The sequence below is a fragment of the Podarcis cretensis genome (genome assembly GCF_951804945.1).
Source record: "Podarcis cretensis genome assembly, chromosome: 18".
Taxonomy (NCBI): domain Eukaryota; kingdom Metazoa; phylum Chordata; class Lepidosauria; order Squamata; family Lacertidae; genus Podarcis; species Podarcis cretensis.
Window position 1 is genome coordinate 1,697,095 of NC_137188.1, and position 15,354 is coordinate 1,712,448.

The 15,354-nt window shown below is 51.0% G+C and overlaps 1 protein-coding gene across 3 annotated transcripts in view; it reads left to right on the forward strand.

Moving 5' to 3' along the window:
* Positions 1 to 312: 312 nt before the first annotated feature.
* Positions 313 to 15,354, forward strand: part of FCHO1 (FCH and mu domain containing endocytic adaptor 1) — a 38,268-nt gene continuing 23,226 nt past the window's right edge. Inside the window, exons 1-4 of one of the 3 annotated variants that reach the window (XM_079960491.1) lie at positions 313 to 436; positions 4,312 to 4,473; positions 6,188 to 6,261; positions 12,698 to 12,789. In XM_079960491.1, coding sequence (XP_079816617.1) covers positions 6,235 to 6,261; positions 12,698 to 12,789 — 119 coding nt within the window. In that variant the 5' untranslated portion in view covers positions 313 to 436; positions 4,312 to 4,473; positions 6,188 to 6,234. Of the gene's footprint in view, positions 437 to 723; positions 785 to 4,311; positions 4,474 to 6,187; positions 6,262 to 12,697; positions 12,790 to 15,354 lie in introns of those variants that run through there. The other 2 variants (XM_079960493.1, XM_079960492.1) reach the window with 2 other exon arrangements.

Sequence of the window (15,354 nt, forward strand, 5' to 3'; positions counted from 1 at the left end):
CCCCCCCATTTTGTAGTTCTTGGGGAGGGGTTTTTATATTGTTGGCTTTGTGCAGTTGGACAGAGATGCATTTTTTGCCTCTCTCCCTACGCTGCTCCCCCATCCCCAAAACGACAGTTTACAAGCAGGTGAAAAGGATGCGGCCTCTTTAAATATGCAAATGAGCTTCCCGGGTGGGCTGGGACGGGGGGGCGAGGCTAGCCCAGAAGCCGCGTTTGCTGGCGGGCGGGGCAGCCAATCAGGAGCCAGCCTCCTTTCCTCCTCCTCCTCCTCCTCCTCCTCCTCCTCGGGGCCCCGCCCCTTTCCTCCTCCTCCTCCCTGCAGCGCGGGGGGGGGCAGCCTTTTCTCCTCCCCCCTTCTCCCCTCCCCCCTCTTTTTTGCAAAAACCAAAGAGGGGAGCGGAGCAGGTGCCGGGGATGCCGAGGGGCGGAAACAGGTCAGTGCATTTGCCCCCCCCAGCCTGGTATTATTATCACCCACCTTTTGCACACCCATGCAGGTTTTTTTTTTTTGGGGGGGGGACCTGCAGCGTTGCAAGAAAACTGCCCATGTAAGAATTTCAAAGATCGGGGGTGGATCCGGCCACCCCCCCCCAGACCCCTGTTTGCAATATTTAATTCGGGTGGGGGAGATAAAGAAAAACCCTAATTAGCTGCATCAAGAGGCGGACGCTGTGGGTTAATTTTTAGGGGGTGGGGGAAGCTGCTTCCAAATTTCTTGGTTCTGATCCAGCACACACAGCGCAAAAAAATTAGAATCCCACCGTGGGAGAAAAACAATTACGGTAATATATATTTTCCATTGCATGTTTGCAGGGCATTGCATGAACTTGCCTGATGCGTTGTTGTGGCTTGGACGAAGGTGTTGTTATTCATGAGAATGGAGAAGGAAGCATAATAATAATAATAATAATAATAATAATAATAATAATTAATAATAATATTTTAGAAGGTGCATTTCCTGAGAAAAGTGTGTGTGTGCAAATTATATATATGTGTGTGCGTGTAAAAATGTCTGTGGATGCTGTCTATGGCCAAGCCATGTCTGGCTGCGTAGCTAAACGGAGACAGGTCGAGATCCTGCAAAAATAAGGCAGTGATGGAGGGCCAACTGCACCTGAGAAAGGGGTGTGTGGAGGGGGCAGTTCAGGCTGGCTCAGGATCCCATTTGCAAAGGCCTGAAATGGTCACGATGCTGTTGCTCTGGCTTTGGACCTGTGCCAACTCGTCCGCCTTTCTCCATTGCACGAGACGCGCAGCACCGGTCAGGATTGGCTCCTCATCCTGCGCACCTTTTGGCCCTTGGCAAATGCCCAAACTGGTGTCAGAAGGACGGAGGTGGGGATGCTTTTCCTGCCAGGCGGCCAAGCACCAGTTGCTCCTTTCTGGGGAACAAAATGGGGGAAATAATAATAATAATAATAATAATAATAATAATAATAATATGGTTTCCCCAGCCACTTCTGGGCGGCTTCCTGCAAAATACAAAAACATCCATAAAATATCAAACCTTAAAATGAGCGCAGGTGCATCCTCAAACCTCTTTTCCTTCCCTGCTCCTTACCTGGACAGGTAATTTTTGCAGGAACCTCTCCCAGGCCAGATTTGCTGCAAGGAAGAAACCTTTGTCTTCCTTATCTCTCTGCCACCTGGATGGAATATATTTCTGCAGATATATATCTTCTGTGTGTGTGAACAGGTGGCTTTTTTCGGGCGAGGGGGGGGAGAGCCAGGACACCTGTCCCCCCAGGTGCGCAATGTTTGCTAGGCCCTGTCTGCAGTGCGGGGGTAAAAGGCCTGGTCTTGCCTCTGCAGAAGCACAGGCTGGAGTAAATATACATATATATCTTTAAACTGTGCCAACATCTATTCTTTTATTGGTAAGGATTTTCTTATATCGCTTTACTGTTGTAATCGTAGGTGAAAACTGAACTGAAAACTGTAAAACTGGCGTGCAGAATAAGTCCAACTGCACTTCGGTTAAAACAACCGATTCCTTTTTATTAGCGTTATCCAATGTAATAAAGGAATGCAAAATCATATAGAAAGTGCCGGGGGGGGGGTCCTAGTCCTCATAGAAATCTCAAATTATGCCTAATTTCCTCCGTGAGTGACAGCAACCAAGTGCTCAGTGTAAGATGTTGGGCTTGTTTCCCCCGGAGTTGCAATTACTATTTGAGCTGTCGAGATCGAAGATGAGACCAATTATTTTGACAATTGGTATCGTTAAAAACCATCTGTTAATTCTGGACAACAAACGATAGTTTCTCAGATAAGGGTGATCATTCCTGCGGAAATTGAACCCCCGAAATTTCGCACCAACTTACATTCCCACCACAAGTGACATAGGATTGCAGAGTTGGAAGGGACCCTGAGGGTCATCCAGCCCAACCCCCGGCAATGCAGGAATCACAGCAAAATTGAGGGACTTTGTGGTGCCAGTACTTATCTTGGGGTCGCTCCCTTTGGGGTGACGGTCACTGGAGCATTGGGGGGGGGCTGCTTATTTTATGACTTTCCTTTAAACGGATCTGTATCCTGAAGATCTGATGGAACAGATCTTGTTGTTCATTTCCATGGCAACGCCTCCCCTTGAGATAGTGAAATAAAACTGCATATTAAAATACAGTTTTGGAAGACGCCATCAACCCAGATTGGGAACTGGATCAGACCCTCACTTTGGAGAGCCAGTGTGGTGTAGTGGTTAAGAGCGGTGGACTCGTAATCTGGGGAACTGGGTTCGCTTCCCCGCTCCTCCGCATGCAGCTGCTGGGTGACCTTGGGCTAGTCACACTTCTCTGAAGTCTCTCAGCCCCACTCACCCCACAGAGTGTTTGTTGTGGGGGAGGAAGGGAAAGGAGAATGTGAGCCGCTTTGAGAATCCTTAAAGGGAGTGAAAGGCGGGATATCAAATCCAAACTCCTCTTCTTCTTCTTCTATGCGGAGGCTGAGGGGTGGGATCAGGCCCAGGGGGAGCCCCATCACGTCAGCCTCACAGTGGCCAAATACCCCACTAACCCTAGGGATTCAGATAGACTGCCTCTGGGCCTGGAAGTTCCATAATAAGAGCCAGGCTGCTGGATCAGACCCACGTAGCTCAGCCTCATAGTGGCGAAATGCCCCATGTGACCTGGGAAGGCATATAGACTGCCTCTGGGCCTGGAGGCTCCATGAGGACATCATAAGAGCTGGACTGATGGATTAGACCCAAAGGGGGCCTGTCTAGGCCAGCACCCTGTTCTCACAGCGGCCAACTAGATGGCCCCTGGGTCCCTTCCAACTCTATGACTCTATGAAACCCGCATGCAGGATCCGAGCACGAGAGCCACTCTTCCCTCCTGTGGTATCCAGCAAATGGCATCAACAAACACCCTTCCTTCCTTCCTTCCTTCCTTCCTTCCTTCCTTCCTTCCTTCTTCCCTTCCTCCCTCCCTCCTTCCTTCTTCCCTTCCTTCCTTCCTTCCTTCCTTCCTTCTTCCCTCCCTCCCTCCCTCCCTCCCTCCCTTCCTTCCTTCCTTCCTCCTCTGGCCCCTGCAGCTTTGCCTCTCCGTCCGGCTTGGACATGTCAATAAGGCCAAGTAGGTCGCCTGGGGCGATTCCTTCTCCTTGCGCAAGGCAGGCGATCTCTGCGACTGGCCTGGATCGGACCCCAAGGGGGCCCACCTAGCCCAGCCTGGTGCTCATATGCCGCTAAGAACCTAGGAATCCAGATAGACTGCTTGTGGACTTGGAAGATCCACGAGAAGAGCCAGATAGTGGGATCAGAGCCAAAGGGGGCGCAGCCGAGGGAGAAGAGGATTCTGGACTGGATAGTCCCCCTTCGGCCTGATCCCAGCAGTCGGGCTCCTGGCTTGGAGAGGGGGGGCTAGATGACCCTTGGGTGTCCCTTCTTGGAGGTTTTTCAGCAGAGGTTGGGGGAGGCCATCTGTCAGGGATTCTTCAGCTGAAATTCCTGCACTGCAGCGGGTTGGACTGGATGACCCCTAGGGTTCCCTTCCAACTCTTACCATCCTTCAATTCCAAAATTAAATTGCCCTAACCCATGCAACCCCCCCCCTCCGTTGCAGGATGTGCATTTATTTACTTTTTAAAATTTAATCTCTGGACGCCCTCCGGGGAGATCCCTTTCCCGCTTATCGGAGGGTCTGGCGGCTGATATTTGTCGCAAAAAAGGCAATTAACAAGAAGCCGTTAAAACACACAAATTAGCAGCGTTTGCAAGGGAGGTTGTGGAGCGTGGCTGCAGCGGAACCACAAGGATTTTCAACACTCCCTTATCTCCACTTCTGTTTCTCTGCTTTTGGTGTTGCAGAAATACAGAAGCAAAACTGGAACTGGGTTCGAATCACCTGCTTTCCGCTCTCCCTTTATTTGCTTGTGTTCCGCACCCCAGGGTGCTTTCCCGCGAGATCCTTTGTGTGCAGGAACTGAGAATATGAGCCTTCGGAGAGGGCAGACTTCCCTCCGACAAAGGGTGAGTGGCAGGCCGGTTTTCTCTGCAAAATGCTCACTCCTGGGCCGACTTTGCAGGAGGTTGACAGTACTGGGGAGGGGAGATGAGTGGTTAGAGCAGGATGCCTGGGTCCTTTCTCTTTTAGCACGAGAGGAGGGGTGGTTTGCAAATGTCAGCTGTTTAAAATCTAGGGTGGGTCCTGGGTTCAGGTTCCAGCACCAGCTTCAAACCTCAGTTTGCTTAAGGGCAGCAACAAACGCGGCCATTTTCTCTTGCAATTCTTCCGTTTCCTGTGCTTTCTTTTCTGTTTCCATCCGGCGCTGGAGGGTGAAACTGCCTTTGCAGGATGTCTGCATTTCAGGGAGGGGAGAAGTTGTGCTCTCTCCGAAGGGTAAGGAAGGCCAGGCGCCTGATCTAGGAGAGACCAGGGTTCGAATCCCCCCTGCTCGCCCCACTGGGCCTGCCTTGTAGGGTTGTTGTAGGGCCCAATGAGGAGAGGGAGCAGACCCCCCCCCCCGGAGAAATGCCATCAATAGATCAGTTAAGGAAAGAGCTTTTCATAGGGCTGCGGCATTTTTAATATTTCAATTTTTTAAAAATTGTGGGTTTTTTTTTTAGTATTGTTTTAATTCTCTCACATTTCATTTCATTTTCCTATGCTGCTTTTCATTTGCATGGATCACAAACTGCAAACAATAATGGAACAGAACATTACTTTTAAATGGTGATCTTTCATATTTTTTTTGCGTCTTATTTATATTTAATTTAATTTGTCATAAACCGCCCTGAGAACCAGCCTGGGGGAAAGGGCAGAATAGAAATTAATATAATGTAATGTAATGTAATATAGAATCAAAGAGTTGGAAGGGTCCCCAAGGGTCATCTAGTCCAACCCACCTCAGCATGCAGAGAATGTGGAGCAACATCCCCCCCCACCTGCCCCCTGGTTGGGGAGCTTCCGCCTAGCTTGCACAAGAGATCTTCGCACGCTCCCTGGTAAAAGAGGATTGGGTGGTGCTGATAATGCCAAGGTTGCAGGTTCGATTCCTGTAAGGGACAGCTGCCTATTCCTGCCTTGCAGGGGGTTGGGCTGGATGACCCTCAGGGTCCCTTCCAACTCTACGATTTGATGGGACAAATCCATGGAGCCAGAGAAGGCTATTGCTGGCTGTTAGCCACAGCAGCTCTGTTCTGCTTCCACCGTTTCTTCCTTGCTGGAAACCGCAGGAAGGGAGAGTTGCTCTTGCGTTCGAATCCTGCTTGCTCCGTTTCCCTTTGCGGCACCTGGCTGGCCACAGTGAGGACGGGGTGGTGGGCTACGTGGCCTGATTCAGCAGCCTCGCTCCTTGTGGGGCCTCCGGGCCCAGAGGCAGTCTATCTGGGCCCCCAGGTTCCTTGGGGTATTTGGCTGCTGTGAGGTCCGGACCCTGAGCTTGAAGGGTCTGGTACATCCTCCAGGCTCTCCTTAGCTTCTTGTGGAGCCTCCAGGCCCAGACCTCGCTGAGGACTAGGGGCTTGTCTCTGGCGCTCAAGGCGAGGCAGAGATGGGGAAGGTGGAGGCAGCTGCCGGGGGGGTTGTCGTGCCCTGAGCCTTCCTCACACGTCTTCCTCCTGATCCCAGCCTTCGTCAGCCTGAGGTTGCTTCGGACCATGACTCCCACCATCCCCAGTTTGTCCCAGTGCTCTCTGTGTGTGTCATTTTGCCTGGTTACTTCCAATCTCTTTTGCATTCTAGGTTTCCAAGAGCTGAGACGAAGGAGGCTTCCATCCTGGGCTGGCAGCATGTCTTATTTTGCGGAGCATTTCTGGGTAAGAAAATCTCCCTGATGTGCATGGAAAACTCATTTTGCCAACTCTCTCCTGATCTGTTTACACTGGTGCCTTTTCCCCAGGCAGTTTCTCTTTCCGTCTCTATCTGCAATTAATGACGCCTTCCCAGGATAAATGCATCGTGCAAATAAGTCATATTTTTTATTTGCAAACCGGGGCAACCAAAGGGAGGCGAATGAGCTGGTCGTAGGAGCAGCAGCAGAATAGGTAAAGGTAAAGGTACCCCTGCCCGTACGGGCCAGTCTTGACAGACTCTGGGGTTGTGCGCCCATCTCACTTAAGAGGCCAGGGGCCAGCGCTGTCCGGAGACACTTCCGGGTCACGTGGCCAACGTGACATCGCTGCTCTGGCCAGAGCCAGAGCCAGAGCCGCACACGGAAACGCCGTTTACCTTCCCGCTGGTAAGCGGTCCCTATTTATCTACTTGCACCCGGAGGTGCTTTCGAATTGCTAGGTTGGCAGGCCCTGGGACCGAGCAGCGGGAGCGCACCCCGCCGCAGGGATTCGAACCGCCGACCTTTCGATCGGCAAGTCCTAGGCGCTGAGGCTTTAACCCACAGCGCCACCTGCGTCCCTTTTAGCAGCAGAATAGCGAGCTGCAAAAATGAAGAAAATGAGCAACATGCGTCTGAGTCACGGCTTAGAGCGGAGGGAGGAACCCTGAAGGTTTTTGGTGCACAGGGAGGTTGAGGCACACTTCTGCGTCTGGGGATATTTTCTCGGGGGAAATGTCATATACAACCCCTGGATGTGGGGGGTGTTTGGGGGGGGTGGCACTTGTGGGGGGACGCCGCATCCTGCTCCTTCTGGGGAGCTTCTCCTTACGTTTCTTGGGATTCTTAAATGGAGCCTCCATGGACAGAGTCAGTCTACCTTAGATGGGCAAATGAGAATGGGAGGAGGAGACAGCTCTGACATTTTGTTTGCCACTGAGAGAAAGCAGCCATGGCACAGAGACCGGCCCCATTGCCATCCAATGGCGCTTAGATGCAATAACAACAACAACAACAACAACAAATTATTATTTATACCCCGCCCATCTGGCTGAGTTTCCCCAGCCACTCTGGGCGGCTCCCAAATCAAGTGTTAAAAATAATACAGCATTAAATATTAAAAACTTCCCTAAACAGGGCTGCCTTCAGATGTCTTCTAAAAATAGGATAGCTGCTTATTTCCTTGACATCTGATGGGAAGACGTTCCACAGGGTGGGCGCCACTACCGAGAAGGCCCTCTGCCTGGTTCCCTGTAACTTGGCTTCTTGCAGGGAGGGAACCGCCAGAAGGCCCTCGGCGCTGGACCTCAGTGTCTGGGCAGAACAATGGGGGTGGAGATGTTCCTTCAGGTATACTGGACTGAGGCCGTTTAGGGCTTTCAAGGTCAGCACCAACACTTTGAATTGTGCTCAGAAACATACTGGGAGCCAATGCAGATCTCTCAGGACCGGTGTTATATGGTCCCGGCGGCCGCTCCCAATCACCAGTCTAGCTGCCGCATTCTGGATTAATTGCACTTTCTGGGTCACCTTCAAAGGTGGCCCCATGTAGAGCGCATTGCAGTAGTCCAAGCGGGAGATAAGTAGAGCATGCACCACTCTGATGAGACAGTCCACGGGCAGGGAGGGTCTCAGTCTGCATACCAGGTGGAGCTGATAAACAACTGCCCTGGACACAGATTTGACCTGTGCCTCCATCAACAGCTGTGAGTCCAGAATGACTCCCAGGCTGCACACCTGGTCCTTCAGGGGCACAGTTACCCCATTGAAGACCAGGGAATCCTCCACACCTGTCCGCTTCCTGTCCCCCCAAAACAGTACTTCTGTCTTGTCAGGATTCTTGTCAGGATTCAACCTCAATCTGTTAGCCGCCATCCAACCTCCAACCGCCTCCAGACACTCACACCGGACCTTCACCGCCTTCACTGGTTCTGATTTGAAAGAGAGGTAGAGCTGGGTGTCATCTGCATATTGATGGACACCCAACCCAAACCCCCTGGTGATCTCTCCCAGCGGCTTCATATAGATATTAAAAAGCATGGGGGAGAGGATGGAAACCTGAGGCACCCCACAAGTGAGGGCCCACCACCACTTTCTGGACATGGCCCAGGAGAAAGGAGCGGAACCACCATATACAGTGCCCCCAGCTCCCAGCCCCTCTAGACGGTCCAGAAGGATGTTATGGTTGATGGTGTCAAAGGCCACTGAGAGATCTAACAGAACTAGGAAACAGCTCTCACCTTTGTCCCGCCGGAGATCATCAGCCAGCACGACCAAGGCAGTTTCAGTCCCATGATGAGGCCTGAATCCCGACTGGAAGGGATCCAAATGGTTCACATCCTCCAGGCGTGCTTGGAGTTGTTCAGCAACCACCCGCTCAATAACCTTGACCAAGAATGGTAGATTTGAGACTGGGCGATAGTTGGCCATATTGGCTGGGTCTAAAGATGTTTTTTTAAGAAGCTGTTTAATGACCGCCTCTTTCAGCGGGTCTGGGAAGGCTCCCTAGCAGAGGAAAGCATTCACCACCCCGCAGAGCCCATCGCCCAGCCCTTCCTGCTCACTTTTATTAGCCAGGATGGGCAAGGATCAAGGAGACAAGTGGTTGGTTTCACTTGTCCAAGCAGCCTGTCCACATCCTCGGGGGTAACAGATTGGAATTGATCCCACACAACTTGACTAGACAGGACTCTAGCACTCTCCCGCCCTGCCCTGCTCCCACAGTGGAGTCTACCTCCTTCTGAATCTGAGCGACTTTATCTGCAAAAGCATTGCAGGAGATCTTGGGGTCCCTACCAGGCCCCGGTGGTACAGGTGGTTCCGATAGATTGCGAACCACCTGAAAGAGTCTCTTGCTGCTGTTTTCTGCAGATGCAATAAGGCAGTGAAGAAGGTCCTCTTCGCCATCGCCATTGCCACTTGGTAGGCTCGACGTTGAGCTCTAATCCATGTCTGGTCTGATTCAGAATGCGTTTTCCGCCACTGGCGCTCTAGCCATCTCGATGATTGTTTCATCGCCCTCAGCTCCGGGGAAAACCATGGGGCTGTCCGGGCTCCATGCAATCGGAGAGGGCGCTTCGGAGCCAGGCAGTCAATAGCCCTGGTTAATTCCGCATTCCTATGGGCCACCAGGCCATCAACATGGGATAAAACATCCCCTACCACTCTCTGGAAGCCAATTGGATCCATTAAGCAGTGGGGGCGGACCATCCGAATTGGTCCCACCTCCCTGCAGGGGGGAAGGGTCGCAGAGAAGTCCAGTTGCACCAGGAAGTGATCTGACCATGGCTAAACATTGTCCCACCCCAAACAGAAATAAAATAATAAAATAATATAATATTTAAAAACAACAACAACAACAACAACCATTCGAGGTGCAGCAGATTAAGAACACTTAAAACATTTGAAACCATTTTTGCCACTTGCTGCTGAGAGTATGTGTGCGTGTAGGCCCCTCTCCTTGGGCCTGATGGGGGAGCGGTCTTCCCAAAGACTCACAGGAGCAGCAAGAGGAGCAGTGGAGGATGACCCAGGGTCTGGAAACGAAGCCAGATGAGGAACGGTTGAAGGAGCTGGGGATGTTCAGCCTGGAAAAGAGGAGACTGAGAGCCATTTTCAGATATCTGAAGGGCTGCCACATGGAAGAGGGAGAAAGCTTGTTTTCTCCTGCTCTGGAGGGGAGGATTGGAACCCGTGGCTTCAACTTACAAGAAAGGAGATTTTTACTAAGCATCAGGAAAAGAAAGGAGGTTCTTTTATTTTTTAAATTTTATTTAATTCATTTTATATACTGCTCTTCATCCTAAGATCTCAGGCAGTCCATAAAATACAGGGCAAAAGTAAGTCAAACAAAACAGTTTCTGTTCCTCTCAAAAACCCCCTGCGCCTGTCCCCTGTCGGCAGCAGGATACTGGGTTGGGGTGCTCTGTTTGCTGCTTAGCGGGATCTACGTCCTGCGTGAAGCCACCTGCCGACTCAAAAGCTCCGGATCTGAGTTCAGGCGTGTTGCGGGTCAAAGGCCCTCCAAGCAACGTGCGCAAAACAAAACAAAACAAAACAACAGCTCCTCTCTGTGACTCCCGGGACACCCAGTGCCAGCCGCAAGTAAACAGAGCGGGCGTCAGGGTGGTGCCACCGGGGGGGGGGGGGGGAGGGTTGCAGGCGCCATTGTCTGCGGATGCAGCTGGGAGATTCCAAAACAGCCGGAGGAACAGGCAGCAAATCTCTCCTTCTGCCCCCCCTTTCTCCTCCCCAGCGAGCCCCAGGGGGCAGAAGTGTCCCTCTCTCCCTCCTCCTTCCTCAGAAGATGGCAGGGGGTTGGGCTGGATGATCCCTGGGGTCCCTTCCAGCCCCACAAGGTGGGTCCGGCTGAGGGGGGCAGGGCCAGCCCCCCTCCTCCAGCAAGCCAAACCCTGGCTTCTCCCAGGTCCCGGTGGAGCCCCACGACGACCCTGCGAGGTCGGGGAGGCTGGGAGAGGCTTTGCAGGTGGTAGTCCGGCACTCTAACCACTACGCAACATTGCCTCTCTTAGTTTGAACAAAACGAAAGCAAGGCTCGGATTATCTAAGCTGCTGGGCTCAGCAACGTCTGTGCAAAACCACTGAGTCTCACCCCTCCCCTTAAGAAGGAAAGCCAAGGTGCCTGAATAAAAGGGCGGATTTGAAATAGGAAGGCCAGTAGTGACTACACTGACTGGCAGCAGCTCTGCAGTCCTTCGTTCAGATTCATGAGGACTATAAACTTTCCCTGTTTTAACAGTCTCTTCTCCGCCCTGGAGACTCACTCTGTTTTTCAAGGGGCTGGATGGCAGCTCAGCTGCTTTGAAGGTCCCAGGTTCAATCCCCAACAGCATCTCCACTGTGGGTCATAGAATGATATAGCTGGGGGACCCCCAAGGGTCATCTAGTCCAACCCCCTGGTATCTCAACTAAATCAGCCATGACTGATGCTGACAACCTGCTGCTGGTGGTCAAGGTCCGCATTGCTGTGCTGAACGGACCCAGAGGTCTGGCTGGGTCTGAGGCAGCTTCTGATTCTTCTCTTTAAGCCAAGTGTTTGTTCAGAATGATGAGGATTAGGATCTTGCTTTATTTTTAAAGGGGAAAGGCCGCTGGGGCTGTCCCCCTGAGTCTAAACCGCTCAGCGCAGACAACACTGCGTTGCGATGGAGCAGTGGTCCTGCTCGCATCCTGGGAAGGCTTCCGACCCGCCTTCTCTCTTTCTGTGCCCTCTGGAACTCCCTGCCACAGGGCGTGGCCTTGCAACCACCTTGCAGGGCTCAGAAAGGCATGGAAGGATGCAGAAAAAGAATGCACAGGACCTGTTTTGTCACTCAGCCATCAACGCCAAAGCCGCCTCTGCAGGGAGGCGGGTTGCCTAGCGACCGCGGACACACACACCTTGCCATCTCCCCAGGAGGAATGCCAAGGAGGGAGATTTGCTCTGCAGGGGGCGGTTGGGCAGGGGTTGTGATTGACAAGGGACGTGGGGGAGCGGAAGCCCACCCCCAGAGACCCAGGCTCCACGCACAGAGCAGGGGGGGGGGGGAGAGAAGGCTGGTTGGGAAGCTGAGCATTAAAAGGAGAGGGAGGGTAGATTTGGGGGAGCTCTCTCTCTCTCCATATACTATATCATAGAGTCATAGGGCTGTGGGGGAGCCTGAGGGTCATCCAGTCCAGCCCCCTGCCATGCAGATATCTCAACTCTGTGCACATTCCAGCTGGTCAACATCCTTGACCTGGACGTTATGCTTCTGCGGTTTCAGCCCAGAATATGCACCACTCTGAGCTCTTCCAGTGGAGGGTGACACACAGATTTAATAAGTCACAGGAGCTTTTTTTGGCTGCTGCTGCTGCTCCCTCACAAGCCAACTCAAAACTGGGCTCAACCCCATCTCACCACATGGCTTCAGGATAAAAAGGGCCCTATCCTGTTTCAAAATGCGCATGCAGACGTCATTGGATGGCAACGGGGCAGCTGTCTGTGCAGAGGCTTCTTACCCAAGAAAGGACAAAAACTGCTTGTTGGCATTACCTGTGCGGCAGGTGCAGGGATGCGTCCCTCTGGGTGTGGCTGCACCAATGGGAGTTGGAAAATACAGAGCATTTATTAATTACGTTTCTGCGCTGCCCTTTGCTGGATGGTATGCTACCAAAATGCATCGCAGAATAACAAGCAAAACAGTAACTTTGCAATGCACAGTTTTAAAAGCCACAGATTTAATCCGCCTGGTTTCAGCGTGAGAAACTCAGATATATAAGCCAGGTGCCAAATGGCTCCTCCAACCAAGGCTGCAGTTGCCATTGGGGGTGAGACAGCTCCAAAGTCGTATTTTGGGTCCCTGAAATGTTGGTTCCTGGTGGGGCAGCCCCCGTTATTCTAGAGCCACGCCTCATTTTTGCCTTCTTGCTTTTCACCGCAGGGCGAGAAGAACCATGGCTTTGACATCCTCTATCACAACATGAAGCATGGGCAGATCTCGGCAAAGGAGCTGGCGGACTTCGTGCGGGAGAGGTACTGATGGCTGGGGGGGGGGGCAGAGCTCCGTCCAGTTCCTCCTTGTGCCCCTCCCCAGTCTGCAAACCATCACCCACTTATCCAAGCACCAATTTCCTACTGCCAGTTTGCTCACAGAGCCCTGGTTTGCAAATCTCCCTGACACTGCAATTGGGGGTCAACTTTGCAAGAGGTGAGCTGCCGGCCTGAAGGAGATCTCTTTGCAAGACCTCTTCTCCATAACTCGCCCATAGCTTGCCTGAGGTTTTTTGTTTCCTTTTGGCAAAGATGTTTCATTTCATAAGATTTTTTATTGTTGTGATTGGATTTTGCAGCCAAACTCCCTAAGTCTGTTATTGGCTGGAGAAGAGTGGCTGGAGGCAGGGATCCAGTCAAAGCAAGGCAGATCTTTATTTTTCTGCTGCAACAGAGATCCCTGCCCTCCTTGCAAGGAGGCACAGTGCCCTGGGATCTTTTAATAAAGGGCGGTATATAAGTGAGTAAATAATAATGAAATAATTTCATTTTGTGATGTATACAAAACAGCTGGGAAATAAAATGTGAAGAACAGAATTGTAGAATGGGCACGTAGATAAGAGCCTGAGCATAGGATGGAGGGGCTCATAAAATCGTAGTGTTGGAAGGTTCCCCTGAGGGTCATCTAGTCCAAGCCTCTGCAATGCAGGAATCACAACTAAAGCACCCGGGACAGATTAACGCTCCCAGCATCAGCACCCCAGCAGATCTCGCTTCTCTGTTTGTCAAAGCTTTGGATCCAGCACAGAGCAAGCAAATAATGGAATCCTAGAGTTGGAAGGGACCACGAGCGTCATCTAGTCCAACCCCCCGAAGTGTAGGGATTTTTTGCCCAATGTGGGGCTCGAACCCATGACCCTAAGGTTTAGAGTAGTCATGCTGAGCTGCCCCAGTTGCACAGGGGTTAAAATAAGCCGAAGAAAAGAATACTAGTGTTCTTGGATTATCAAGCCTAGTTGCGGATTTATAAAAGTTTCCTTGGGTTGATTCAACAGAAGCAAAGAAACCTTTGCAGAATTCATGCCAGGTGCTTGTTCCTTCTTCCCATGCAATTTCTTTTAAGGGGGAGAAATCTTGCAAAGCAAGGAAAATCTCAGGTGTTGCTCTTTTTTTAACCGACCAGTCCCCAAATCTGTGTTTGAGAAGCCTCTGTTCCTAATTTGGCATGGATGGGGTTTCTAAATCTGCAGAAGTGTGTTTGCAGGAGGGAAGGAAATGGCTTTGCGTCTCCTCCAGTAACCACTGGGGGGCAGAGCTGCACCTCTCTTGATCCCAGGTCCCAGCTGGACAGGTGAATCACCCAAATCAATGGCCAGGTATGTTTATAAGTGGGTAGCTTCTAAGTGCAGAATCCGGCCTGCGCTGTGTTTCTCTCTCCTTTTAAGCAGCATCAAGCATCTTCAATTGCATGCCAAAAAACCCCACCAGCCCCTTCATTTTTTGCTCTCCAGTGCTATGTCAGGTAATCCCACCTGTTCTCTGTTTCCCCAGAGGAGTGAAATTATAAGAACTCGATCCTGTTCCTTTTCTGGGAGGCGGTCAAGATGAAAATAGCCATAAATGGTCAAGGGATGGTTGGAGCAATTCTTCCAGGAGGGACTTTTTGGTTCAGAGAAAAAGCAAGGGAGAGGTAGAAGTTTATAAAGGTTGAGAGAGAGACACAGAGAGAGAGAGAGAGATTTTTTTTACAGATTAGTATAAAGAAGAAAAAAGAAAAAGAAAGAAAGAAAGAAAGAAAGAAGGGGAGAAAACACAATATATCAGCAATAGTGAAATGTCATTAAAATAGAAATGGGATTACTAAAATATATAATACATAGATAGATAGATAGATAGACTTATTGTTGTTGAATTTGCAGTGTCCCGTGCACAGCGGAATGATGAGGAATACGTGCACATACTCTATATTGCTTTATTTACATTTCAAAGCTGGTAGATTACAGAAAAACATCTTGCCTCTGCCGGAGCAGAGAAAGCATCCTCTCTCCTCTGAAGCACGGAGAGAAGAACAGAGTGAACAGTGAAAAACAGGAAACCAGTGTACGTCACATCCAGTCTCCTTTCCCGTGAGAAACTCCAACAGCAACTCTGACTGGAACGTAAACATTGTCTTGTGACAAGCATTTCGCTGCACAGTGAAGAGAGCAGAAACCAACAATTGTATCCCTTGTCTATATGTTTCGATAAATACTTTCCAAATATCACTAAATTTGTCCATAGAAAACCTGGAAGTGCTCCGTTCCTAGGTTGCAAGAGTTGATCAGAGCCGTGCATTGCGTGGAGAAAGTGGAGAGAGGAAAGGATTTCTCCCTCTGTAGAAAAAACCTAAACTGGCAGACGCCCCACAAATGTTGGAATATTCAGGGCAGATAATTCATGCAGCATGCAGTTATTAACTGTGGAACTCCCTGCCACAGGAGCCAATGTAGGTGGCTTTAAAAGAGGGTTCCTTGTGATCCACGAGGGCTTTTCAGACAATCTTGGGCTCTTCGAGACCCCGCTCCGGAACCCTCCTTATTCCTCCTCTTCCTCTTCCCTCCTCTGCTC